The 26462-nt window shown below is 38.0% G+C and overlaps 1 protein-coding gene across 2 annotated transcripts; it reads right to left on the bottom strand.

Annotated features, from left to right (window-relative positions):
- Positions 1 to 16: 16 nt before the first annotated feature.
- Positions 17 to 25099, bottom strand: LOC139977093 (sushi domain-containing protein 2-like). Of its 2 annotated transcripts, XM_071986134.1 has the most exons (20): positions 24881 to 25098; positions 23730 to 23854; positions 22635 to 22718; positions 21270 to 21400; positions 18115 to 18211; positions 16857 to 16994; positions 14930 to 15098; positions 14083 to 14346; positions 12982 to 13279; positions 11573 to 11884; positions 10327 to 10592; positions 9685 to 9834; positions 8977 to 9132; positions 8324 to 8472; positions 6908 to 7034; positions 6335 to 6598; positions 5169 to 5357; positions 3873 to 4061; positions 2952 to 3093; positions 17 to 2275 (listed from the first exon to the last, which is right to left on the bottom strand). In XM_071986134.1, the coding sequence occupies exons 1-20, from the start codon at positions 24948 to 24950 to the stop codon at positions 2119 to 2121; spliced, it is 3477 nt and encodes a 1158-aa protein (XP_071842235.1). In that variant the 5' UTR covers positions 24951 to 25098; the 3' UTR covers positions 17 to 2118. The 2 variants fall into 2 exon arrangements, with proteins under 2 accessions (XP_071842235.1, XP_071842236.1); XM_071986135.1 differs by lacking the exon at positions 2952 to 3093 and having other exon boundaries at positions 2104 to 2275; positions 24881 to 25099.
- Positions 25100 to 26462: the final 1363 nt, after the last annotated feature.

Genomic DNA, 26462 nt, shown 5'->3' on the forward strand with positions numbered 1-26462 from the left:
AGTCCAAACGAAGCTGTTGTTATTTTTCCATCTAGATGTTATTATTTCCATGTTATACATCCTTATCATGAGTACATAATTCACACTATGGAGTGGTGGTTCATAACTGGCGAAGAAGAATGACACTGTGACCATATCTACATACGAGGTGATTTCCAGATACGTTCATCTCTAGACATATATTCATGAGTTTAACCATGTAAACGGTATGACATCTATACGTTGTAAGCTGCATCCAATGCAGATTAACTTAAGAAGATATATATCTCGCTCTTGCTGAAAGAGATAGTTCATGTCAACTTCAAAGAAACAACCATATGATGGGAAGTGATGGAGATGGCCCACTCCTCCCCCTTATTCCAACCACCACGAACAACCACCCTCTCCTTCTACACCAACTTTGACAAGTTGATTTGGAATTTGGAATTCTGCCCACAAAATGAGGCTGTAACTGAAAATCGGGTGAATGTAGACCTTGCAATGGTTACACGTGATTTCAAGCAGTCATCTGCTCATCTGTAGATATAGTTTATTTATTCTGCTTTATCATGCTCATATCTCCGCCTGTGTCGATAAACCAATATGCAAACCTCATATACGGAAACTTAACATTCTTCCCTCTGCTAAGAAGGTGAACAACGATGGTGTATAGGTTACACTGCCATGCGAACGTTATAGCAAACAATCAATGCGTGATAATCTCACATTATTTACACAGTAACTGAAATATTATTATCAATAATTGAGTATTTTGAAACAAATGGAAAGATACTATTATGGTGTATTTTAGACGAAATTTATAGAAGAAGTCCAAAGACCTCTTTTGCCAATGATATCTATATTATTTAGAATGTTAAATTATGTAATAATCACTACTTTTCATTACAATTAAATTAATTTACTGAAAACTGAAAACTTTTTAATGACTAATTGAATTATTATCACAAGTTTGTATATATCTGATAATATACTTTATAAATGAATACAAAACGCCTTTTGTCAACTGATAAACTATTAAGAATATTAAATTATGCTAGAAACATAATTAATCACAATTTAATATACATATAACTGAGATCTTCTTTAATAATTACTACAATTTTCTCTATCTGATAAGACACACGTGAAAGAAATACAAAAGCGCTTTTCCCCAATGCAACCCTCGCCATGTTAACATTATTAATATTTTTTTTTAAGATTTTACTCAGTTTTCTTGAGTAAAATCTTTTCATACAGAAGCTTTTTCGCGTTGAGAAATCAGATCAGAACAGTATTAAGATAACATTAAGACAAAATGTGGCCTTATTACATACTGCAACATGACAAACAAGCTAACACACGTTATGCCAATGATGGATAGGCTGACAACAGGTCACATATAGTTGAACGCGTGGAATAGGTTAAAAGTGTGAACTTTAGCAAGTGAACTCACTAACGAGGTTAAACATTTCGTAGTCTGTGTGTTAATATCAAAACATCCAAAGTTTCTCTTTTGCGTTTTAACTTTCTGATTAGAATAAGTATAGGTAATGTAAAGGTAGTGTAAAGAATACGCAGTAAATTATGGAAAAGTAGTAAGGAATTTCTTTATACACAATAACATCGAAGCATTATTTTCGACTATAGCAGTGTATTGCTTGTGCATTAGAAAAAGCGCATCTCTGTCTCTTTTTGGTTTTCTTTAAGAAAACATTGAAATTTATTTATTAAGAATGTGATCCACATATTAAATCCTGATCCATTCTATATACATGAAATTAAATCAATTAAAGCAATACATCATATAGCCTAATTAAAACAATTAATACTTGTTGAATGAATTGCATATGTATATCCAGAAGGCAAAAACAAGTTGAAACGGTTTGTAATGAACTACATTTTTGTAAACCAGAAAATATCAAGTCTAAACATTAGAACCCATTTTCGAAAAATAATGGGTGTTTCTGCTAGAGTAATATAAAAGCTAAATTTTAAAAGGCAGACAATGGTCTGGTACAAGAAGTCATTTATAAGCAATAAAAGAAGACCATAGAAAGAGATGAAACTGAAACGCTTATCAGAAAATATTGAAAACTTTTGTCCAAACGACAAACGAAAGATATGTAAAAAACGACTTGATCAAGCCCAGCTCTCTGCGTAGTCAGAGGGTGTCACTTTGCTATCTCTAGGCGGTGAGTATTGTTCTTCTCTGAGGGAGACATGTGGTTGAGCTCCAACGTCATCGACCCCTGGAATAAAGTCTGGACTGGCTCCTTTCATGGTGATTTCTTCAAACCTGTCGCAAGAATGTTATATATTGGAGTGAGAAACAATGGCAGTGAAAAGACAATCACAATGACAGTGAAACAATTCACTGTTGTTTACCAAAGTTTAGCGGCCCAGAATTGTCCAACTTGGTTCTGTTTACAATCGACTAATATTTATACGAAAAAGTGTCTCGGCCAATAAATTTCGGGAACCGGATAGACACATAATCTTTATTATCCTTCCGTTTGCTAAACAAATTAAGTAGTTGTCGTAGTTGGCCCCATTTGAGAAATATTTCTACGTTTTTGAGGAAATTGTCCATCCAAATATTATAAGATGCTTGAAATATGATATTAAGTAACATAATTAAGTGTGATATGTTTGAATATTCGCTGCTATCAGTCAATTTTGTATTTCTATACCACTTTTAATTTTGGGGCAAATGATCCCTAACATCGCAAACCAATTAGTCAAATTCAGGGGCTGGAATACATACATAGGCTAACATACAGACCATTAGAATGGTTAGATGGGAAGGAAGGGAGGGAGGGAGGGAGGAAGGGAGGGAGGGATCGATCGATCGATCGATAGATAGATCGCAGCATTTCTAGCACAATTTTTTCTCATATTTCCGTAGAATATTATATATCAGAACTAAAAGTCTGCCTAAAGGCATCCTTCATAAAGTCAATGACTAGACTTACATTTTGTTATCTTTGGTTTCTTTCTTCTTATTGTCTCTCCTATTCGCAGAGAACAATATCAGAATAACAAGCGCTACGATAATAACCACACCCAACATGGCGCCGACTATTGTCATGGAGATCTCGACAGGACTGAGGTTACCTGGTGGAAACAAATATATATATATATATATATATATATATATATATATATATATATATATATATATATATATATATATATATATATATATATATATATATATATATATATATATATATATATATATATATATAAATATATATATATAGGAGCGATTTTTTTTTTACGTAAGTTCCCCATGCCACAATGGAGTTTTTCTTTGGATCCATTTTTCTCATTGAAATTTGTTTCAAACTTTAGATTTATGGTGATTTTTTTAATTTCATCAGATTGAAATCTTTAGTTGCATTAACATCCAGTCTAACCATTCTGAACCTTTCACGTATTACAACATGCATCTAAATATTAACCTCAGCTAGCTTCTATTGGATGTAATCAAATCAATACATCAATTAACTTATTATGATATATAAAATGTGACTTAATGTTGTTGTTTTTTTTGTTTTTTTTCTGTACAGAGTAGTATCACATACTGAGAGGTTTACGTTGAATTAAATTTTGATTTAAATATTTTGAATATACATAGAATAATAAGGTATACATTGATGTAATAAATAAATCAATTAATGAGAAATAAACGTGACTTAATTATTCAAAGCGTCAGATAATACCAGATACTTACACCCGTGGTTTATTACGTCGCCGATGAAATAATTATTACAATGATGACATACTAATAACTATATAAAATGATACAAGGTGTTTCAATCGAAGTTGAAATTGAAATTTGCAATCTTTATATTTTTGAAAGACAAAAGGCAATGAGTAACAAAACTTACGGTAGCACCCGGGTGCCCTAACTGGTCGCCATTTTTCATATTCGACGTCGCATCGTCTCTCCTCCGGACCAAAGATTTTATATCCTTCATCGCAACTGTACCTGACCTTCATATTCTCTGGTGAGTATGGTCTAACTACATCAATGGCAGAGTGCTCGGGTGAGTCTAACCCACCACATATCAAACTCTCTGTCGAAAAAAAAATCAAACATTAAAAGTGTTGGTTCGAAGTTTTGGTTGTCTATATTAAACCACTCAATACCCCCTTTGGAATGTTGAAACAAAAGTAATCCAAAGTTTACTTCAATGAAAGAGCAACTATTGAATTCTAAACATATTTTTCGTCTTTGTTATGTTTTAAGGAGTTAAGTATTGCATTTAACTTTCTAAAGAACTCTCCAGACTCCTGTCTTCACTCCCCACCTACCCCCCCCCCACACCGACCCATCTCCCTAAAACATGTATGTGGGGGCCTATTATCTCTGTCTGGAAGCAATTGTAAGGAGAATCGGAGAACCTGGAAGGAAACTTTCCCAATATTTGCAGCTAATTGACTTGTAAGTAACATATATCGCGTAACTGCAGCAAACAGCATGACCTTCTGTTCCGATTAAAAAACACAAAGAAAAATAGAACAGCGGGGCTGGGGCGATACCAATTTCCAACCGTTCAAAGAAATAACCGGGTAACCAATAAACAGAATCAATCTTATTTGAGAGCTGTCCTTTTTCCTGGGTTATCCATTAATTATTAACTATATTTATTTATAAATTGATCATTAACTCACCATATACAATTATGTATCTCTATGAAGCGATATAGAAGGTGGCTATATTTTTATTAAAGAAAGAGCACAATGTTTTAGTTTTGATTTTCCAGGGGAATGAGTCCCCCATCGCTTGCCCTGTTTCCCTGCGCACGCTCAAATATGTATGTATTTATGTATGTATGTATGTATGTATTTTAGATCCTCCTGCAAGCAAGAACTCACGAAGAAGCTATCATTGCCTTATCAATGCCGCAAGCTGACCGAAGTCAGTCTCTTAGATTCATATTAAACGTTCATGATTATGAATTGTCAATTGTCAACAACTCTGTAACTGGACGACATATATACATTAATTTAGGAGTGACTCGAACTCGGGACCTTATGACTGAAAGGCACCGGCGTTAACCACTGAGCTAACACTCCTGAGCTAACACACGAGCTAGCGCTCATGATTGTATTGAACTCGAATATGTGTCACATACCCTGGACTGCATGTATAAAAGGCATTAGTACATTATTGTACTCACCCACGCAATCATTTATAACAGCATCTCCAGTCCATTCTCCGTTTGGTTGACAAATTCTATAATTGGAACCAAGGAGAATGAAATCTTCGTCGCAGCTGTATTCGATTTCGGATCCTACATTGTGATTCCGTTCCCTATAGAAGGTTTTGGTACCATTCTTGGGTGTCTTGAAATATCGACAGGTGGTTACTAAAAAAACAAAACAAATTATGGTGTGAATGTAGAGCGGAAGTCTTCCGTTCATCTCATAACGAACCACATACGATGAAATCAAAGCAAGCAACGACTCACACATTGTCTCTACCCTCCCCCCTTCCCCTTCCCTTTCCACTTCTATGTTCAAACACAGTCCCAGGTTTGTTGTATTTTCGTCCTTATGTCGCTTTTGTCTGCCTTTCTCCATTCTCTACTTAAAGGAGACATAACCCCAACTATATAATGATCGGTCTATGTGATTGAGATACCTGTCATGAACAAACATCCCCAACAGGTAAGAACATTTTTTATTCCGTTTTTGGGAGATGTCACCGATGTAACATGTTCTATTACACACAATGTTGAAGACTTGATCAAGTCTAAAGATGACATCATCGAAACACATGTGATTAGATTTTGATTTGACGTTTCTTCTTTTTTTTTTTTTTGCTGTAAAAGGAGGTCGGCTTGGCAAATGAATCTAAAATATTGACGTTGTTTTCATGACCTAGTTTGGCATAGGTTTCAGTGACAACACTATTGACATTCTATCTTTTCTACCTTCAAAATATGAAAAGGACAGCAAAAACACCGAGAAAGACAAAGGTCTCATTTCCTAAAGTGCCACTATGACGTCACAGATTTACATAAATTACAGCTCCCAGACACGGCTTTTGAACTGCTATATCTCCCTAACGGAGTAAGATTTCTTTAGCTGGTGGAATGGAGTTGTTCTTCACAAAGATTTCTGTCATATCACAAAGATGATGGTTGCAAGGTTTGCGTCCCTTTTAACCTTCATTGATAACACTCTATATTACTTCTCCCCTCTGCACAATTGTTTCCCCTGCAGCTATTTCAATACAAGCAACCAGCATTCTCATCACGGCCTGTTTTCATTCTTATATATACTCGCGTTTTTATCATGTTACTAATATCATATGAAAATTGTTGTAACATAGTATACTTACCTGGGACAAGATTGTTATGAGCAAACCAGTAGTCTTCATAAGCCTGCATAGTCGATCTCCCGATGTTTAATCTGCCCGTGGTTCTGACGTCATATTCGCAAAGCGCATTTCCACCGCAAACTCGTTCGACGTCACTCGCCGTCAGCCCAGGAGGGAGATTCCCGGGCGGTGCCTCGAAGTTTGGTACGAATTGATTGTCCTGGTAATAGTCGTGAGTTTTCCCTTGATCGTAATATAGCAAACTGTCTTCAGCTTTAATCTCCCCTGTGAAGAAGCAAAAGCCAATCGTGTTGACATAATTTGCAAAACAGCGTTCGTAATGTAAAATGCTCAAGAAAAGAGTGGTTGCTGCGTTAACGAAATGATCTGGTAATGTTCAAAACCACCGATTTAAGACTAGAACCGAACGTTTGTCATATATATTTATTTTTAATTTTTAAAGTTTGATCGTCGCGTTTAATATTTGATCGCAAATTATTCTGTTTGTATAAATAGACAAAAGTGTAACCACATTTAGTTTATTGCATTATATCATAAAGAATATTTACAAAACCCATTCGAAAATTCTCTTACAAGATTTTCCAAATCTGTCGTATATTTCGTTGTCGTCACTATCGTAATCAACTCTTGTCCCTCCAGATGTCGTCAGATCGTCTCTGTAGTCGTCATTCCAGTTTCCAAGGATACCTTCCACTTGTCCCTAACAAGAAAAAGGAAAATAGGCTCGTGTTTTTATTTTTTTTAAATAATAAAACTCAAACGCTTTGCTTGAGTTTCCAGCCGTTGGCCAATCTTCCTTAACTAAACGTACCACGTGGAAAGGGAGTTCTGGCTTGCCAGCTCTGGTGGTATGTGTAGCTGCAGGTGGTATGTGTAGCTACCAGGGGTGTCGGAAGCTATTTGGGGATTGGTACGGCAGATCAGAGTGTGGCCATCTATCATAATTATCGGGGGGAACGTTTGGTAGGTCAAACTACGCTACGCGTCACCATGGTTGGCGCGTAGCGTAATGGAGAAAATTTTGAAAAAATGCCTCCCAGATTGCAGGAAATGGCACTTCCCGAGCTTGAAAACAAGACCCCTGCCATGCCAGAGTAGTCACATTTAGCCTACTTGCTGTCATAATTATTGAAAATCGGCTCCGACGCCCCTGGCTACAGGTGGTATATGTGAAGCTGCAGGTGGTATGTGTAGATGCAGGTGGTATGTGTAGCTACAGGTGGTATGTGTAGCTGCAGGTGGTATGTGTAGCTGCAGGTGGTATGTGTAGCTGCAGGTGGTATGTGTAGCTGCAGGTGGTATGTGTAGCTGCAGGTGGTATGTGTAGCTGCAGGTGGTGTGTGTAGCTGCAGGTGGTATGTGTAGCTGCAGGTGGTATGTGTAGCTGCAGGTGGTATGTGTAGCTGCAGGTGGTATGTGTAGCTACATGTGGTATGTGTAGCTACAGGTGGTATGTGTAGCTGCAGGTGGTATGTGTATATGCAGGTGGTATGTGTAGCTACAGGTGGTATGTGTAGCTGCAGGTGGTATGTGTAGCTACAGGTGGTATGTGTAGCTGCAGGTGATAATTGACAAAAGTCGAAAAACCGACGATCACAAACACTAACAGAACATGCCGCGTAAATTGTGTGATCAGGATATGATGGCGCTACTTCATTACACTATGTAAACACTGCATGTTCTAATTATTAATCCAAATCAAACGTCTGTCGGAGCTGTGTCATCAATTACCAGTCATGAGTGACGACGATAATATAGAAAGGAAGATGGAAAGCAGGGAGGGAATAGATGTAGGCAGATTTTTGTTTTATAAAAAAATGATTAATATCAATTGTTGAAAGACTGCCGCTGACTCTGATTTTTTTTATATCATATAGTTTTGCATTACTTCTCATATTCTTGTGTAAAATGTGTCCAAAATTAAGAGGAATTGCCCCTTCTCCATTGTAATTCAACAATTTAGCAACGTATTGAGTGTACTTTATTTACCTTAAATTCCTTTGGTATGATTACTCGAATCACCATGTTTTCTGCAGTTCCGTTCACTATAATACCAATCTTGGAGTCCTGGAACGTAATCACGACTTGAGTGGTGTTACCATCCTCATACTTCGTTGGGAATGTGATGAACACACCGTCTGAAAATGGGGGAATATTAAAAATTATAATTGTTTGTTTTCCAATCTGGCGAACAATACAAAACGTTTTGCATTCATTTCCAAAGAGTTCAATGTCCCGGCTGCATACTGAAACCTGTGGCATAACGGTGTAGTCTATATAGTTCCTGATATTAAGACACACTGCTACTGCAACAACTCCCTAAACCCAAAGCCAGGACGTGGGTGGGTTGAAATCTTCGGTGCCGGATGCAAGCGGATGAAAGGGAACAGGCTATACTAACATACGTTACCTCAAGGTAGGATTGTGGAGAACTTGATATAGGCTAGTAACAACGCGAGGATGTTGGATGATAGGTAATAGGTAACATTAACATTACCTCATGGTATACAGGATTATCCATACAGCTGCCTATACATCGTAATTGCTTGTTTTAAATGTGTGTGAGTTTATTTTTCTGTCTTGTTATTTGTAATATATTGGAGGAGATTAACCGTAGTTTATGCGTTATTAATGGTACTCACTATCCAGTTGAAGTTCTTGCTGTGTCTGTATATCTAATATTTCTGACTGTACCATGACCTCTAGAATGGTTCTTTCACTATGTAGAATCCTAATGATGTCCAGATCTTCTTCTTTCATCGCTATGGACGTCAAAATAGTGGCAGGCATCTTGTTTCCTTTAATTAATAGAGAGGGGAAAAAGCAAATGATTTTATTGAGTAATGAAATAAGGGATATATTAACCAGTTATGCGAAAACCTCAATGTTTTTATTAACCTTTTACGGCATATTATTCACTTCTACTCCATGAATATTAATCCATTCAAGTAAAATCAATCATACTTCTGGTTTCTTCCTGCTTTGAAATACTAGGAATTTATCATCATCGGCATCATCATCGTCATCGTCATCGTCATCGTCATCGTCATCGTCATCGTCATCGTCATCGTCATCGTCATCGTCATCATCATCATCATCATCATCATCATCATCATCATCATCATCATCATCATCATCATCATCATCATCATCACCACCACCATAATCATCATCATCATCATCATCATCATCATCATCATCACCATCATCATCATCATCATCATCATCATCATCATCATCATCATCATCATCATCATCATCATCACCACCATCATCATCATCATCATCATCATCATATTATGTATGTGTTTCCACGCCTGTTGGCCAACACTGTTTAAGTACCAACTTACCCGCGTAATCGACTACTTGTTCAAATCTCGCGTGTAGTTCAAATTCTGTCAATGCGTCCAGTGTTTGCATGAGGATGTATTCTCCTTTACCGTTGAAGGTGTATTCCAATCCATCGAAAGTGATCACATGGGGATCACCAAAAATAGTTGCTAGGTAACAAAGTTTAAAAATGCACATATGCAGTCACAATCGATTTAAATATCAACATATTGAAAAGGAAAACAAATAATATCGAAACGTCTAAAAGTTTATTTGCTTTATAATGTTATTTCTCCGATCAACATGCCAACGAAGGTTTGTGCAAAGAAAAGAGATCAACAATGGGGCGGTCGGATCCAGGACGTTATAAAGGAGATATTTTGACCCTGTGGTCGTTGAATCCGCCTTCAGGCAGCGAAGTGAAATGAGGATGGGTTCGGAGGCATACTTAGATTATAGGCTATAATTAGATCTATAAATAGGTGTGAACGTAAAGTTGTGCTAATAACTATGTGCCATTGCGTGTGTGGGCGCGCGCACGCGCGTGAGTGTGTGTGGAGCTGAAAAGAAGCACGTGTACAGCCCCACACCCCACCAAGACCACTGGATCCGCTCCGTCGGAAGCAGGGATGTATAGTACGTTAGGCTAGTGTATTACTTACCTATTCTTGGTGGGTCGTACATTCTACAATCGCGAGTTTGTCTGAATTCTTGGTAGTATTCACATCGATCTCCCCAGATACAACAGGTAAAGAAGGGTATGCCATCATGGATCCAGGAGGAGAGGGTTGGGACCTTTTTATTCTCTCGATAAGGAGCGATACCGTTAACAGTAACTCGATGTGTGAAGCTACCCTCCCAACTATCTCCTGCATATACGAGGTTCTCGAACTTGTCGTAGCAACACACTGAATCTGCGCCTTGCGGACTGTAAGTGAGAACAAAGATCGGCAAATGATAAAAAGCATATCATGCATGTTTTTTGTTGTTATCGTTGAACGTTTGTTTGTTTTTTTCATTGATGATATTATACCATGTGATTCCCCATAGTGGTACTAACTCAATTTGTATAGTGAATTGCGAAGGCTATGTGCGATGTCTTATTTTTGGTTTTGTCTTTTGTTTTGTAATTAGTTTTTGCTTCTGCTTTAACTTTCTTTCTTTCCTTCTTTTTCTATATGTAGTGCTCGTTTGTTTGTTTGTTGTTTGTCACTTTATTAAATCCCGAAGTATAAAAATTAAGAAGACTTTAAAAGGCCTGATTTTGTTAAATAATATAACATTTCACTTTTAGATTTACTACGAAATCTTTTTGTAAGTGAATGACTACAATAGGGCAGGACGGGAAAGAGTTAAATCCCGGGTCCGGGTTCAATAAGGCGGCCATGGTTTCAAGTAGGGTGAATTAAGAGGGCCTTGGAAATATAGGACAAATAATAATGATTTCTTATTTTCATACAGTATACGTAAAGAAAAGCTGACGTCTTCACATAACCCCCCCCCCCTCCCAACACCCATTTTGCATGGGCCAGGGTCAAGATAGGGGTATTGGTCAGGGGGGCGAGAATGGTCTGTAGGGGCGCTTTCGACATTATCTAAGCGGAGCGCCACCCAGGTTGGCGCTGAGCGTACAGACATTTTTTGAGTAAAGATACTCCCTAGATCGCCGGGAAATGACCCTTTCCGGACCTTGCTAATTTGCAGATAATGTGACAAATGTCAATAGGTAGATGAGAGCGCAATAAAAAAGTCAATAATTGAGAATAAGTAAAAAGTGGTAAAAAGCTGAAAAGGGCGCCAGCAGTCCATTTGAGTCCGTCAGGGGTCTGACTGTATGGACGCTCCGCCACTGGCCCGCCAGACCACACTGTCAACGACCCTGGCTGAAGAACATAAAACAATATTCACCTGTGGATGATGTTAATAACACAATGTAGTATATCTTCTCTGTATCGGCAGTAATCATTCCGGTCTTGCATTCCAGCTTTGCTGATGTCACAAAATGGTGCTGGTTTCCAACGTCCTCTGTCAGCGATAGCTTGTGAGAGATTACATGGGCATGGGTACAGGTCCTGTTCGAAATCATAGAGTGGTTCTTTTTGGCGTTCCTCATACCATCTCTCACACTGAAGGTTTGACCATGCTACTGGGTCTCGCTGGTACTTGTCGTTCAACATATAACCAAGGATATGGACGTCACTCCAAAGTGCGATCTGTTCTCTGTTATACACCAAAAGAAAAAAGAAAAGAATCTCTATGATAATATGCATCATTATAGTGTATTTTTGTTTCGTGCAACCGGTCTACATGTATTTCCAACGGATGTACTGACGCTTCAATTAATTCAAATGAATTGAGTGATACTGAGTCTCTTCATATTCATTATAGAATGATCAATATGAGATAAATTAATAACTTTTTGATATAGAGGTGAAGATTATTAACGCTCTGAGGGTGGCCATGCTCATAGCTCCCAACTCTTGAGAAGGCAAATGCTGGTCCATGCCACGAATCGCCGTCCTGTGGTAGGGGGAATAAGGGGAGGGGGTGTCCCCCTCCCCTTTTGAATTCTTTTGGAATCCTGGTGATGCCTACATGTAAAATGGTGGCACTTAGAAAGGCTTTTGTCACCCAAAATTTTCTGAGAAATATGCATTTTTGTGTGTGTAACATCAATAAATGAATAGTAGGTGATAATTCATTCTTTCCCGTGGCATGAAAATGTTCGCTGCTCGCCCCAATGAAAAAAATATTGGCTAATTTGAGGTTCAAATGATGCTGTAAAGGAGGTTTTATACTCTATTATGCTAAATGCTCCAGAAATGATGGTTGCTAAGTCAAAATTTGATGCAATTTTTTATGTTAACTCGACAATTACACTGCGGGTTTTTCGGACGCTTGCGCGGGTCAGCGGGTTTGAGTGTTAGAATGCGGGTCCAACCTGCGACTTGCGGGTCAGTTGGGAGCTCTGCATGTTTGGTATTACATTTCACACATGTAGGTCTACGTAGGATTTCTTGTATTGGGTATGGGGATTAACTGTAATGGGTGGAATGGGACCAAAGGTGGCTCTGTTGAGGTTCAAGGGTCGATATCAGTTCAACATCACGCTTAAACTTTCGTCGTGTCATAACAGATTTTATGTTATTTTTATTGTTGGGTATACGGTAAGGATACAACATGCATATATTCACTTTGTACCCCAGGACATCAATCACTCTATATGATAAACATTTACATGTTACAATTATGAGAACTGAATCACTCTGTCTACAATCCCATGATCCTTTGCGGTAAATCTCTTGATTAATTCGTACCGTTTAAATCGTCTGGTTATCCTGATAACACCAACAGCGTTGTCTTCCACAACGTCATTATCGGCCCTACCGATCCACTCGTATCGGCCGGTGTTGGGGGCAATGAAGTCCACCTCTTCGATCTCCTTCCATTCTGGGTAACCATTCTTCTCCTGGTAGACCAATATGTCAACTCTAACCTCTGTATTGTTGATGAGTGAATTATCCCATTCGATGACGAGGGGGAAGTCCGCCCTCAACCAACTATCACTGTCAGGGTTTAACCGAGTAGTTCGGGGAGGAACCGAGTCGATGTTTACTACAAAAATAAAAGAGTGAAAACCCCAACGAGTCCACAAAGATAAGAAATTTCAATGTTTAAAGTATTAATAATAATTACATATAATTTAATTCCCACAGCCATATAGCTCATTAATGAGACATTCTAAGTGATTATATGTATACAGTACATTCATGAATATTCATTGCACTCGTAATCATCACACCCATGGGAATTATCATGTACTCTTCGCATTCATGTGTTTGTAGCCTACTCGTAATTCAAGTCTGGCACATAATTCTTGTTGTATTTCAGTGTTACGAGATCAGTTGAAAGTATTATATGTTTTCATTCTTGTATCACTTGAAGGCTTTAAACATCTTCATAATTTGGATTTTTCTATACCAACAACACAGCAGGTTATGTGGAAATCTAAACACGATATAGGCTACAAGGTGCAGGATAAGTTGTTTTTTTATTTTTATTTTTTTTTTAGAACAAAACTTGTACACGTGAGAGAACACAATCACCCGGACATTTGACAGATTCAAATGTTTCATGTTTGTTCTTTTTTCTCTCTTCTGACCAGTTTACTTCAACTTCGACGATATACTTTCATTATTCGGGGCTATTTATTGTTAAAAATGCTTGATTTATGACATTTGGCCGAAAAGAAGGTGGACATAGAAACCGAAAACAACCAAATATCGGTCATCCTTCCATTTCTATAGTTATCAGTTAACCAAGTACAAATTCCACATGTGTTGCATTGTAAAACTTATGTCGATAAAACTAACAGTGAATACCAACAATCTACCATTTTATATAAACATTTGACTTACCAATGTCAAATAGTCCCGTGTAGGGGTAAGTATACCCCCAGTTACGCGTCAGTGAGATGGGTACTCTCCCCACTTGAAAGAAGGTAGGAGTTACGCAGTAGGCCTTCTGTGCGCTCAAGAAGGTACAGTTAGTAAGAGCAATTTGGTCCTCCTCTGTGCCATATCTCAGCCAGATTTCGTCATCACCTTGGAAACAGGGTCCACCAATGTATAACCAACTACGACCCAACATGGAATCGTATCTGGGGTACGTTTTAACATTACCTGCGAATCAGACCGATGACGTCACACCAATTTAGTCACAAGTAAAGAATGGGGGAGACAGTGGAGGGGTGGTGCAACAGATAGGTTTGTTATGAACATTGTCATTAAAAGAAATATTAGATTTTTTTTTTTACTTTTTGGCCGATAGCAAGTTTAATTTTGATCACTCCTGTTAATAAAATATTTGCATTATATTTACATCGTAGTTTGTTTTTTTAATGGATTTTTTTTTTTCGTTTTTCACCTAACAAATACATATGTTCAATATAAATTTCATAGTTTTGGCAGTACCGTTTCAACAAATAAAGACACTCACACCACATAACATATACCAAGGGTCGAATTTAAACTTTGGCCAGCTGAACACAGGCTCAGGGCCCCGGTTTTACAAGAGACCTCCAAAATCAAAGGGAAGCAAGTTGGAAACAAGGAAAAGGTGGCCAGTAGCCAGTGGTATGTAACTGAACGGTCTTGAGGCTAGGCCTCAAATAGGTGCTACCCAACCCCTTTCCTCGGTAGACTCGCCAATGCTTCCCCTACCAAATAAGAAACCCCCCCCCCCCCCAAAAAAAAGAAACTTCACCTGCTCCAGTACAGCCTCCATCATCTACACCAGTTCTGCGACTAATGTGATAAATCCATTCACCGATAATTTCGACGTTTGATTCAGTTGGTAGACGGAAGAGGTTGTTTTGGTTTCTGGAGTAAATATGAGGGAAAAATCGGTGTCCGTCTCCTGCATTAAACCCGACCTAAAAATGAGAGTAAGAAAACAATATTGATAACAATAAGGAAAGAAATATCAATTGTTTTTTTTTTCGACGAACATTTAGGTATTTTATTCTTAGAGTTGACTTGTTGTTTATGCAGGCTATAGTCTCACGTACCATCATCACCTAAAATACAGTGCTCCTACTTCTCCTTGTTCCAGTGGCCTCGAAAGCCAGGCCCGGCCCAAGGGAAAAATAAGTCGCGGGCCCCTTCTTGAAACCATCAAATTTCCGTAAGCATTATTATATTTCCCCGGGCTTCCTAAATGAAACCCTGGACGCGAATTTTTTTTCCCAAACAGGTTTGCAATTACGGAGTTTTCAGCTCAATTAGATTGCTCGTGACGTCAGCATCAATAATGACCATCGCTTGGAAGTTCGAAGACATATACTGAGTTACACACTGACACTTGATTGAGTCTAGTTAAGGGGTTTCCCTTCAAACGCCCTAACTTTACTTTTAATGCTTGGATTACATGTTGACCTCACTTATATGATACATACGCTACATTCTATTTGGTTCGTGTTTACGTGATCCACGATTCGTGAGCCGTTCTATTGAAATCAGAATTCGTTTCGTGGAATGGGTAGGCCTACACTAAAAGCAACTTCACGAGTCTTGAGTGAATATACGCAAAACAGTATAGTGTATAGTATACAAATAATGAATGGTTTCCATTCGTGCAATAGTGTAAATATTTCATGAGTTAAAAGATGGAATGTTCCATTCAACGAGGCGCAGCCGAGTTGAATGGAACAAATTACATCTCACAACGAATGAAATATTTGCACTATTGCACGAATAGAAACCATTCATTATTTGTTTTATACAACACCTTCAAATTTGGATATAATTGGATGTAAAATGCACTCATGCAACATATTGTTTTGAACAGACAGGTTTCTCTGCTCTCTTACCATTGAAAAAGGTGCTATCAAAAAAGTATAACACATGGTTCTATTTCATAGAGTGCAATAGAGCGGATTTTGCATGCAATCGACGAGCAATTGACCAATCAAATGGCCGGAATATAATTAGGTGTTGTATAATATGATATATTTCCGTCACTGCACTGTGTACAGAGTTATAATACATATAGGCCTACAGCTCATGTGTGATGCACCCTGTACGAAACATTCACTGTGCGATGTTATCGATTAATGCCTTCCCAGAAAACTTCGATCAAAGTAGATCATACAATACTAGTGTGCTAAATATGTCTAAACCAATTCCAAACATATCTTAATATATGTACGAAAAGCTACGGGTAATTTTGACCGGTCTTATCTTCGTTGCAACAAATGGATGCAGAACCTCGAAGTGAAGGTTTCTATGGTGGTGACGTAACTTTTCTGACCAATCATGAACGACTATTTACGCACACTTGCAAACCTGTTTGGGGAAAGAAAATCGCCCCCTGGACATGCCCTCATTCCCTTCCACCCGCTCACGTCACGTTTGCCTGGGTTCCTAGTACTCAAAGTAACATTGAACAAAGTGAGCCCGTGCATTGGTGGAATTTGCCTATTCACCTATACAACCCCTCATGTATACCCAGACACCACCTCCTTCCCCCAACCCCTAACCCCGAAGGATATGAGTACGCGTACGAGGGCGCAATGCTAAAACGATACCAATTTCTGCAATTTGGTAGATGGAAAATCGCAGGATTTGACAGGAGCATTGTAAGGGAGAAATAAAATAAATAAAATAAAAAATAAAAACAGTGGTTATCATACCTGAGCCGGTGTGCCTCCAATACCGTTGAATTTATCGCCACCACTCTCGATACCCGTGGTCCACTCGATACGATCATACAAAAAGATGGCGAACGTTTCAAATTCATCGGTAACCAAAACCAGCTGAAAGCTGTTTTGCTGCAATAGGAAATAATGGTAGAGTCAGACATCCACATATAGGCATATACTCCTATTAGAGTCTTTATCAATTCAGGGGAGAAATATACTTATGTGGTTTTCGTAATTAATGATGTAAGTAGATTCGCATTGTATTCCCTTTGTTTTTTGTGAGGGTACGATTTTAGCCTTATTTGGGTATGGTCGGTAGTGTTGATGACGTATGACCGTACAGGGCATGGTAATTATGGGATAGGTGACAGGGAATATGAATATTATGGGATAGGAGGGGAGCAGGTGCAGCTAATATCCCAGTTTTCAAGATCAATTAATTTACACTACGTTCAATGTCTGGAATGCTCATAGATTTGCATATTTGCATAGGTAATTAACAGAACTGATTTGCATACATAATAATATAAAGGTTGTAATACAAAAATATGTCCCTAAATTCCACTATTAATTTAAAGAATCAAGCTTCCAACTTTGCGAAATGTATAAGCTGCTGTAAATAGGGGTGGGTGGTAGTGTCTTTATAGTTCTGACCAAGAGTAATACTAGTAGTCTTAATACATTGTATTATAAATTCAATAACTCTAAGAAGCCAGTTTTATTGTCAAACTTTTATCAAGAAGAAACCATGCATAACACATGCGAGGTTCTGCAAAAGTTATGTTATCAATACCATGTAACATTCATAGTCAAACGCGGGTGCTGATTTGGTGCTTCGATGTTGTAACAAATTTCCCAAGAAAGGAACTTCATTTACTCACTTACACACGATCCTCTTTGAAACGAACAAAGTTTGTGTATATCTGTATGTGCATTTATATATATATATATATATATATATATATATATATATATATATATATATATATATATATATATATATATATATATATATATATATATATGTATATATATATATATATATATATATATATATATATATATATATATATATATATATAATGTTTTTCTCCATTACTCATTCACATATAGAAAAGCACTGCATTTAGTTATTGTTTAGCCACATTCAAATATCCATTTTTTTAATTATTATTATTTTTATTATAATTATTGTTGAGTCATTCTTTGCAATAAGCCAAAAAAAATCAAAGTTAGTGTAATGACTCACAGGATGGTTACTACCCGCTTCTCCGTAAAAGCCAGTCTCCAACCAAGTAGCTATCAGCAAATATTTGGGTTCAAAGTCCATCCTCTCTACAAAGGCTCTGTCGAGTAGCATGGAAAAGAATGTTTAAAGGAATAGGAAAGGAATTTGAAGTTCTAATAATTCTTAGTCATTCTTTAAAGAGCCCAACACGTAGGATGAAATGCACGTTTAATTATACAGGAATACAATAAACTGACGTCTTAAAAGTTTAACAAAGAGAGGGGGCAAGTTCTAAATTGCACCGATTGATTTAGCTTTAAATAGGTGCTGAACCAATATGGAATATCCACAGACGAATGAAGGAATTTAAGGAGGAGGAGTATAGCCCTGTAATCGTTGATACCGACTAATATGTGGAGTGTCTTGCGTCCTCCACTCCCCCTCCCCCACCCCCATACAAATTACATTTACATTTTGAACGTCAAATGATGCAATATGAGGCATATTTGGACTAAAAATAGAGCTAATGAGTTCTTAATGCAAGACTGGGCTAATAATACTCTTGATTTTTTTTATTTTTGCATTTGCATTTGCATTTGGTTGAAAAGGTGGTGTAAATTCGTATAGCAGTGATCTAATTATTCACCGGCTGAATGTAAAATATATCTCTCGGCTGACGGTGGAATGTGCGGGACACAACCCCCCACCCTCCCCCCCCCCACTTGCGCACGCCACTGTATGTAGATATGGAAGCGGTGCATATTTATTGATCAATCTCAATGTCATATTACTTTAATATGCTATAGCTTTATGTACACAGCCTTGATCGTTTTATAACGCACTACCGCATGTTCCTTATCACCAAATCTCGAGTGATTGTCCACACGTATCGCTCACCATGTAAATATGTAATAGAAGTATAACGTGTATGTATAGTTATTCCTTCCAAAGATATTACATTTCTAATTTTGAACGTCAAATGATGCAATATGAGGCATATTTGGACTACAATATATATCTAGTTAATTCTAAATGCTGGGTTGGGCTAATAAATACTCTTGTGTTTTTTCCCACTTTTGATGTTTTGTATTTGGTTGAAAAGGTGGTGTACATCCGTATAGCAATGATCTAACTATTCACCGGCTGAATTTAAAATATATTCTCCGGATGAAGATGGGAGGTGAGGGAGACCCCCCCCCACCCCTCCCCACAACCCCCTTGCGCACGCCACTGTTTGTAGATACGGAAGTGGTGTATTTTGATTGATCAAGTTTAATGGTATATTGCTTTAATATGTTGTAGCTTTTACACTAGACACAGCCTTGATCGTTTAATAACACACTACCACGTATTCCTTATCACCATATCTCGAGTGACTTTACACAATATATGTATACATGTATATGTGTGTATGTTCATTAGGTGTAATTGCCCACAGCAACCGTCTGTTTGTGCAGCATATCAACGTATCTTTCACCATGCATGTTTATATGTAATAAAAATGCAACGTGTATTGTTATTCCTTTGAACATATTGGTTATATCTAAGTATGCAGTCCGACGAAATCTGGCAATAGGAACACACAAAGACATAAACTTATCAGCTTTCTTTTCAGGTCCACTGTACAGAGAGTAACAACTTATGTTTACCCGGAAGCCAAATTATAACTTTGATAATTGTCGAGCACAAGGCCTATAGTTGTGCATAATATGAGGATATTACTAATCGTTCTGTTGTGAGAAAATGTTAACGTTCATTCTGTTCACACGAAATGTCTATACTTGAGTGAGATTATGATATCAAGTGAAACACAACTTTAAGATGTTATCAGGGGCGTAGCGAGCGGGGGGGGGTGTGGGGGGGTGTCACACCCCCCCAATAATTTGGTCGCTGTCGGCAAATTTTGGGTCTGTCGGCAAAAGGAGAAAAGGTGAAGAGAGCGGAAGGGGAAGAAAGAAGGAAAGCTGAATAGAGAAAAGGAGAACGGGAGCTTCTTCTGTGCCAAATTTGACTTAAAATATGCACCAGATTACATCTAAGGACGTTTCAAAACTAAAAATTTTCTAAAGGGGAGGGGTAGACCCCCTACCCTTAGACCCCTCCCCCATTTCAGTCACCACTTCCAGATCCGTCGGCAAATCAAATTCTCCACACGCCCCCAACAAAAACCCCTTCGCTACGCCCCTGGATGTTATTTCAGTGATGAATTCTCAATAAGTTTATTTCATTTAGCAGTTAAGTGAATAGCCCATCGCGCACCCCATTACTAACAAGCATAAACCGATCAATATTCATATTGCCTAATTGACACATCCAGTTGGGACAATGTCCTAATGCTAATAGTAATACCTATCTAAACTGTACTACAAGACCATGCTCCCAAAGCACTGGTATTGTCAGTATAAACAGTTCCTAACCTTGATCTGATAGAAACATGATATTCATACTGCTCGTACTGACAATACAAGTGCTCTGAAAGCGGGACATAACACTACAGTATAGAAAAAAAAACATCGTCCCAACTGGGTGTGACACATCTTAACAGAAATATCACTTGTAGCGATTGTTAAGAATATTATGACGGCTGTGGTTAGTTTTGTTACAAGATTGTTACAGACCAAGTTTGACAGCATGCCATTAGTTTATTATTAGTTCTGTTCAACAACAATAAAAGGTAACAGCAGCACGTAAAACAGGTAATACCAGTTATATATGAACACACTATAGTCTTTGTTCTATTATAATGCTGTATAAGTTGTAACTTGCTGGAAATGAATACCTGGATGAACGAATGAATGGAGTACGATGCCCTTACTGTTGCAATTTGATAAAAAAAATATAATAAAAGAGGTAAGATTGCATAGGAATGTCACCCTCTTTATCGTCGCAGTGAAGAGTTGTTTAGGTAAGAAAGAGGTAAGAGAATAGGCGAAGGTAATATCGGTATAGGACAGGAGTAAAGAATAGGAAGTTTAGTAACGTGTGGTGGGTGTGGACAGGGGAGTGGTGGGGGAGAGGGATAAAGACAACAAAACGCACTTACATCACATTAATGTTCCCTACCATCGCGAATGTCTTATCCGACTTACTAATAAGTTACCTTTTTTGCACATTTCCCATGCATGGTGGTGACTTTGAAACGAAGTAACATATATACATATAACATTTCGACTTACAGATGAATTTCATCCTTCGCCCTTTCTAAAAGATCCTGTTCTGTCGATTGTCTGTAGTAAACATATCCCTGGTTATCGAGGTCAACGTTCGCCCAGAATGGCGCTATGAAGATCCGGTCAGATCCATCCTCCTAAATACAGATAAATAGAAAAGTCAAAAGTTTGAAAATGGATTCATATTTGGCAGGACGTGAAGAAAGCAAATCAAAACATGATATAATTATGCAATAGGTAGGCACTTATACACCAATATCATAAATATCATAAATATCAATATCATGTTTAAAGAGTGAGGCAAGTTATCACTGAGAGTTCGGGGGGGGGTGGGAAAGGGGAGTGGCGTGCGCAAGGGTGGACCTTCATCGTAGTCGGGTTAAAATGGTTCAGTAGGGGACACTCTTCCGGGGGTGAACATCCCACTTCAATCATTTCAATACTATTTATGAGCAAAAACCTTTCGCTTTCGATTTCGTTTCGTACCTAATTATTGTTGCCTCAACTTGATAACTTTATCATGTATAATTACGTTATGAGTGTCTAAAAGACAAAATAGTTGGTTGCACTTCCACAAATTAATTCTACTAACTGGTATAAGGCATCTGATCCGTATGAGGGGCCTGCTACTGCTTGTTGTACCTCAAATCAACTGTTATGGATTAAAGGGGGCAGTAGTAACCCCCCCTCCCCCTCCCCCTCCACGCTAACTTGACTCCACTGTCGGGACAGAAATTGGTACAAAACACTAATCATACTTCTATAATCAAAACTACACTAATCATACTAGAGTATGTTTACTTCCTCTTTGGTTTAGATAAATTTAATAGATCATATTTCAAGTCTTTCACAGTCTTCTCTATATAATGACGTACACGTGCGGTTAACTTTCTGGAAGGGGGGGGGGTAGGACTTCAAGGGACAGCGGGACAGTTGACTTTATTTCGAGCGGGAACACCACAAAATCATCTCAAAAATACCTGACAAAAATGGATCATCTGTGTATTCATGTATACACAACCTGTAATATTTGAATGCTTTTTCCACAACAGGGTACTTCTTAATTGTATTTTACTCATTTCTCAACAATAGGCGCAAAGTTGTCAAATACGGAAAGGGGCACTTTCTTTTAAAAATATATATAGATGGTAAATGGCACTGTTCATTAACCAAACAGGAGACATCTAAAGAATCACTTTTCATGTATTTTGTTATCAAGACTGTGGTGCACATGCCCCTAACCCTAGCCCCATCTCGTCTCCTGATCACCATGACAACGTTATGGCTAATCCGCTTGTACATACTCTACCCAACGATAGAACAATATTAAACAGTCAAAGCGACTGATTCATATTAAACGAGGACACTTACGTCTGGGCCAAGTGGAAAGTTTGGCTGGGTTTCCTCAAACGTATTAACTGGATTCTTGAAGGAGAGAATACCGTTCTCGTTCACCTGTATTTGAAGTTAGAATAGGATAATATTTATATTTGGAATTAAAATGGTTTCTACCATATTGATGAGACCAGAAACATGCATCATATAAATATAAATAAATAAATAAATATATAGATATATATATATATATATATATATATATATATATATATATATACATACATATATATATATATATATATATAAAGATAATACGTCATAGCTACATTAAATGTCACACTTTAAAATATGTTCGTGGCATACTAAGAATGCCTTACGAAGGGTTAAAGGGGCTTTGCCCCCTCTAAAAATAACGTACGGTTCCAACGCAGTAAACTGCATCAAGTGTAAAGTTACATCCATAAAACAGCAACATATACTCTCTCGCTGAAATAGTTTTGGAGTTCAACATGCAGAGTGGTAACGCGTCAGTTCAGTTTAAGGTCTATTCGATTCATTTAACAGTGACTTTCCTGCCTCGAGTTAACTTACTGACTCTGGGTTACTGTATTATCTCTATGTGGAAATGTTTCATAAACTTCTTCGAGCCAGTTGACTTATGAAATTTAGTAAATCCATTCAGGACTCGTTACATCACTGAATTCGACTCGATGCATTTATTTAGCAAGACAGTGCATGTTGCAGTACAAATATGCATACATGGTGAAACAATATAGAAGATATATAAAAATAATTCATATTATAATAATTATAGAAAAGATAACATGTAGAGATACCAGAAGCATAACATTGTCACTGATATGAAAAGGTAATCAGAGAAAACGTTTAAAAATAGGGGTATCAATTCTGGTTATGCCAAGTGCAACCTTAAGAGAAAATATGGCAAGGGGTGGGAGAGAGGGGTGGGGAGAGGGGTGGGGAGAAGGGTGGGGAGAGAAACGGAAGCAACCGAAATAATATGTAGAAGAAAATGAAAGAAGATATGGCAATACAAAGATGAGACTGTTATCAAAGTTATCAAAAGATAATTCTCTCAAGTTTTACAAAAAAGTATAGAATTGATCTTACATAAGCTGTCCAATATTTGGTGTCATAAAATGGCATCCCAAATCTGAGAAATATTTCATTCGAGTATGTGTCATCCTGGTTTGGTAAATACCGATCTCGATTATCTTCACCATATCGATAAAACTCTGAAAATAAGACCAACAAAAAAACAAAAGTAAAACTTACAGAATATATCAGGCAACACAGCTGAACTCAGCCTAAGTGTTCAGAAAATCGATTCTTAGCTCAATTACCAAACTTGTGTAACATTTTTGTTTCTTGTGTCAATTGATTGTGACGATTTAATCCATCTGGCTCCACCCCACCCCCCTGACCGCCCTGTCATAACCCCCCCCCCCGCGCCTTCAAATACATGCTGACAAAAAGCTAGTAACTGCCATTCGTGTGTACCGATAACAATAAGATCCATTGTAGCCTAGTTATCGCGTGTAATTCAATGGAAAAAAATATTAGATTGAAATCGTTATCTACTTCATTCGGCATTTTATTATAATGGTATGGAAGTAGTAAGCAATGGAGAAAAAAATCTCCCCCTATATTGAAAATATTTGTTTAATTATCAGGGAGCCGTTATATATAGTTTCACATATATAGGCCCCTATTTAAATTTATGATGTCGTCTGGACGAGACTATGTATAGGCCTACGTGCAAACCTCCAATTCATATACAAGACTGTGTTAGGCTATACTTATATTTCATATATATTACAACATCGTTAAATACCGAGAGAACTTCCAAAATAGACGTGTATATATAAGAAAACATCAATTTAAACTTTAAAAAACACGCGTGAAAGCTTTTACGCTGTGTCCACTATAACTAGGATTGTGATCTATTTTATATTTCAAATTAGGCCTATATAGGTCCATGGATGTATAGCTATAATATTTAGTGCCAAATACGTCAGAAGGGGACAGTATGCAACCCTCCCAGCCCTCTAGGTCCACCCATTAGAGCATTTATTATATATGCAGTAGGCCTATATACGAAACGGTGAGTAATTGCAGGCACAAATGCAGTTACGATTATGAAATATACACTCCCGCCCAATTAAACACGATCGTTAACATACACCGCATGCATTGATGACGCCATATTAATTGAAGTATATATAGTTCGTGAGATCGTTTCAAAAGTTGTATATACTCACCAACAGCTGTAATTGCACCGAGAAAAAATGAAAGTATTAGAAAAGTAATGGCCACTCCAGGCCTCTCCATTTTGACTCAAAAAGACGAAAACTTTAAATGCATCAGAAAATGTCTGTCCGTTTTCGAACGCGCCTTTTTTTCCCCTCTCGTACACCACAGTTTAGAATTCTCCTATGGAGATAACGCAGAAATCCGTTACTGAACTATTAAACAAATCGACACCACAGTCTAATAAAGCTAACTAGTATCATAAAGCTTGAAAATGGACTTCGAACTTTTGTTTTGGCAAAAACATGTTCATTCCTTTTACCTTATGTCACCGCTAGAGCTTGCAAGCAATTGGCTCAAGTTTGCGCGTCGTTTAATGATTAACTAGAGAATAAACACTGCGCGCTAGCGAGTCATCGCTCTGCAGCAAACAAATCCAGACATTGCGGGTAAACTTGATAACCGATTGTAAGGTATAATAGACCATGGATAGATTAGACTTACTAGCATTACACACATAAACTTACATATGTAGGCCTACTTCAACTCAATTCCAGATAGCCAGGTCCGGCCAGGGGACGATTATGTCACCATACGGGCCGCCTCTGTGAAGTCTTAACTTTTTTTATTAGACCTTATTATATTATGCAGATGATAATACATTATTATTCATCCCATATTTCCCGGGACCATAATGGATCGACGCCGGAACCGCTATCATAACTATCACAACTTTTGGTATGACAGAATTTCTCCACGATATTTTGAGTGAAAAAAACCCTGTGTAAATGACCTTTTTCATTGATTGAAGTGCCCCTTCTTGGCATATTTCCCTCTACCGATCGCGGTTCGTATATTTCCCACCCCCCCCCCACCACCTCTCCTTGACCCAGATTCAATCAGATAATGATATACAATACCATCATCTCCCCTGCACATGATGATACATACTCACATGCTTTCATTAGGGGGTTACAAAACAAAAATTGCATCATGGTTTTGCTGTGTGTTTCTGGCTGCGGTATGGATGGATACCGGTTACAGGACATGCCTTTTCCTCAGTGTGTATAATTACCCCCCTCCCCTTCCATAGGCGTAGGAGGCGGGGGACTGGGGCTGTAGCCCCCCCCCCCCACCCCCCACCCAACCAAATATTTTTGTGTGAAAATTCGGGCATAATGCTGGGAATTTTTTCGGGCACCTACTGAAAGAAAAATAAATTGCAACGATGTAGCTAAAGGAAATCAATAGTTTAAGAAACAAATCTCCTTGGTAATGAACATAAAGTTCTAAGCTTGCCCGACTTATTCGCCATTTCGATAATAACACGGTAAATGATTGTATGTAATTGGTATGCGATGTAATAACCGATACATGGCTATTTTGATTATATTTTTCGGGCAAGTCGTTACAGCCCCCCCCCCCGCCTCCCCTCCCCCACCCCAAATCATATTGGGCTCCTAAGCCTAAGCCCCTATCAAGGAAAGCAAGCATGTCTAACTAAAACAACCCCCTGATCTAACCTGTTCGATACGCCTCACGTCGCTGTCGACTTACAGCAAGTCGATGACGTCAAATTCCGCGTGCGTGCTG

This window comes from Apostichopus japonicus, chromosome 12, assembly GCF_037975245.1.
Source record: "Apostichopus japonicus isolate 1M-3 chromosome 12, ASM3797524v1, whole genome shotgun sequence".
Taxonomy (NCBI): domain Eukaryota; kingdom Metazoa; phylum Echinodermata; class Holothuroidea; order Aspidochirotida; family Stichopodidae; genus Apostichopus; species Apostichopus japonicus.

Coding starts and splice junctions, on each gene's coding strand:
- LOC139977093 (XM_071986134.1), bottom strand. CDS start 24,950: ATGGAGAGGCCTGGAGTGGCCATTACTTTTCTAATACTTTCATTTTTT. Junction 15,099..16,856: donor TTGGAGGCACACCGGCTCAG/GTATGATAACCA, acceptor TCTCATTTTTAG/GTCGGGTTTAATGCAGGAGA. Junction 10,593..11,572: donor GTTATTAACATCATCCACAG/GTGAATATTGTT, acceptor TCTCACTTACAG/TCCGCAAGGCGCAGATTCAG.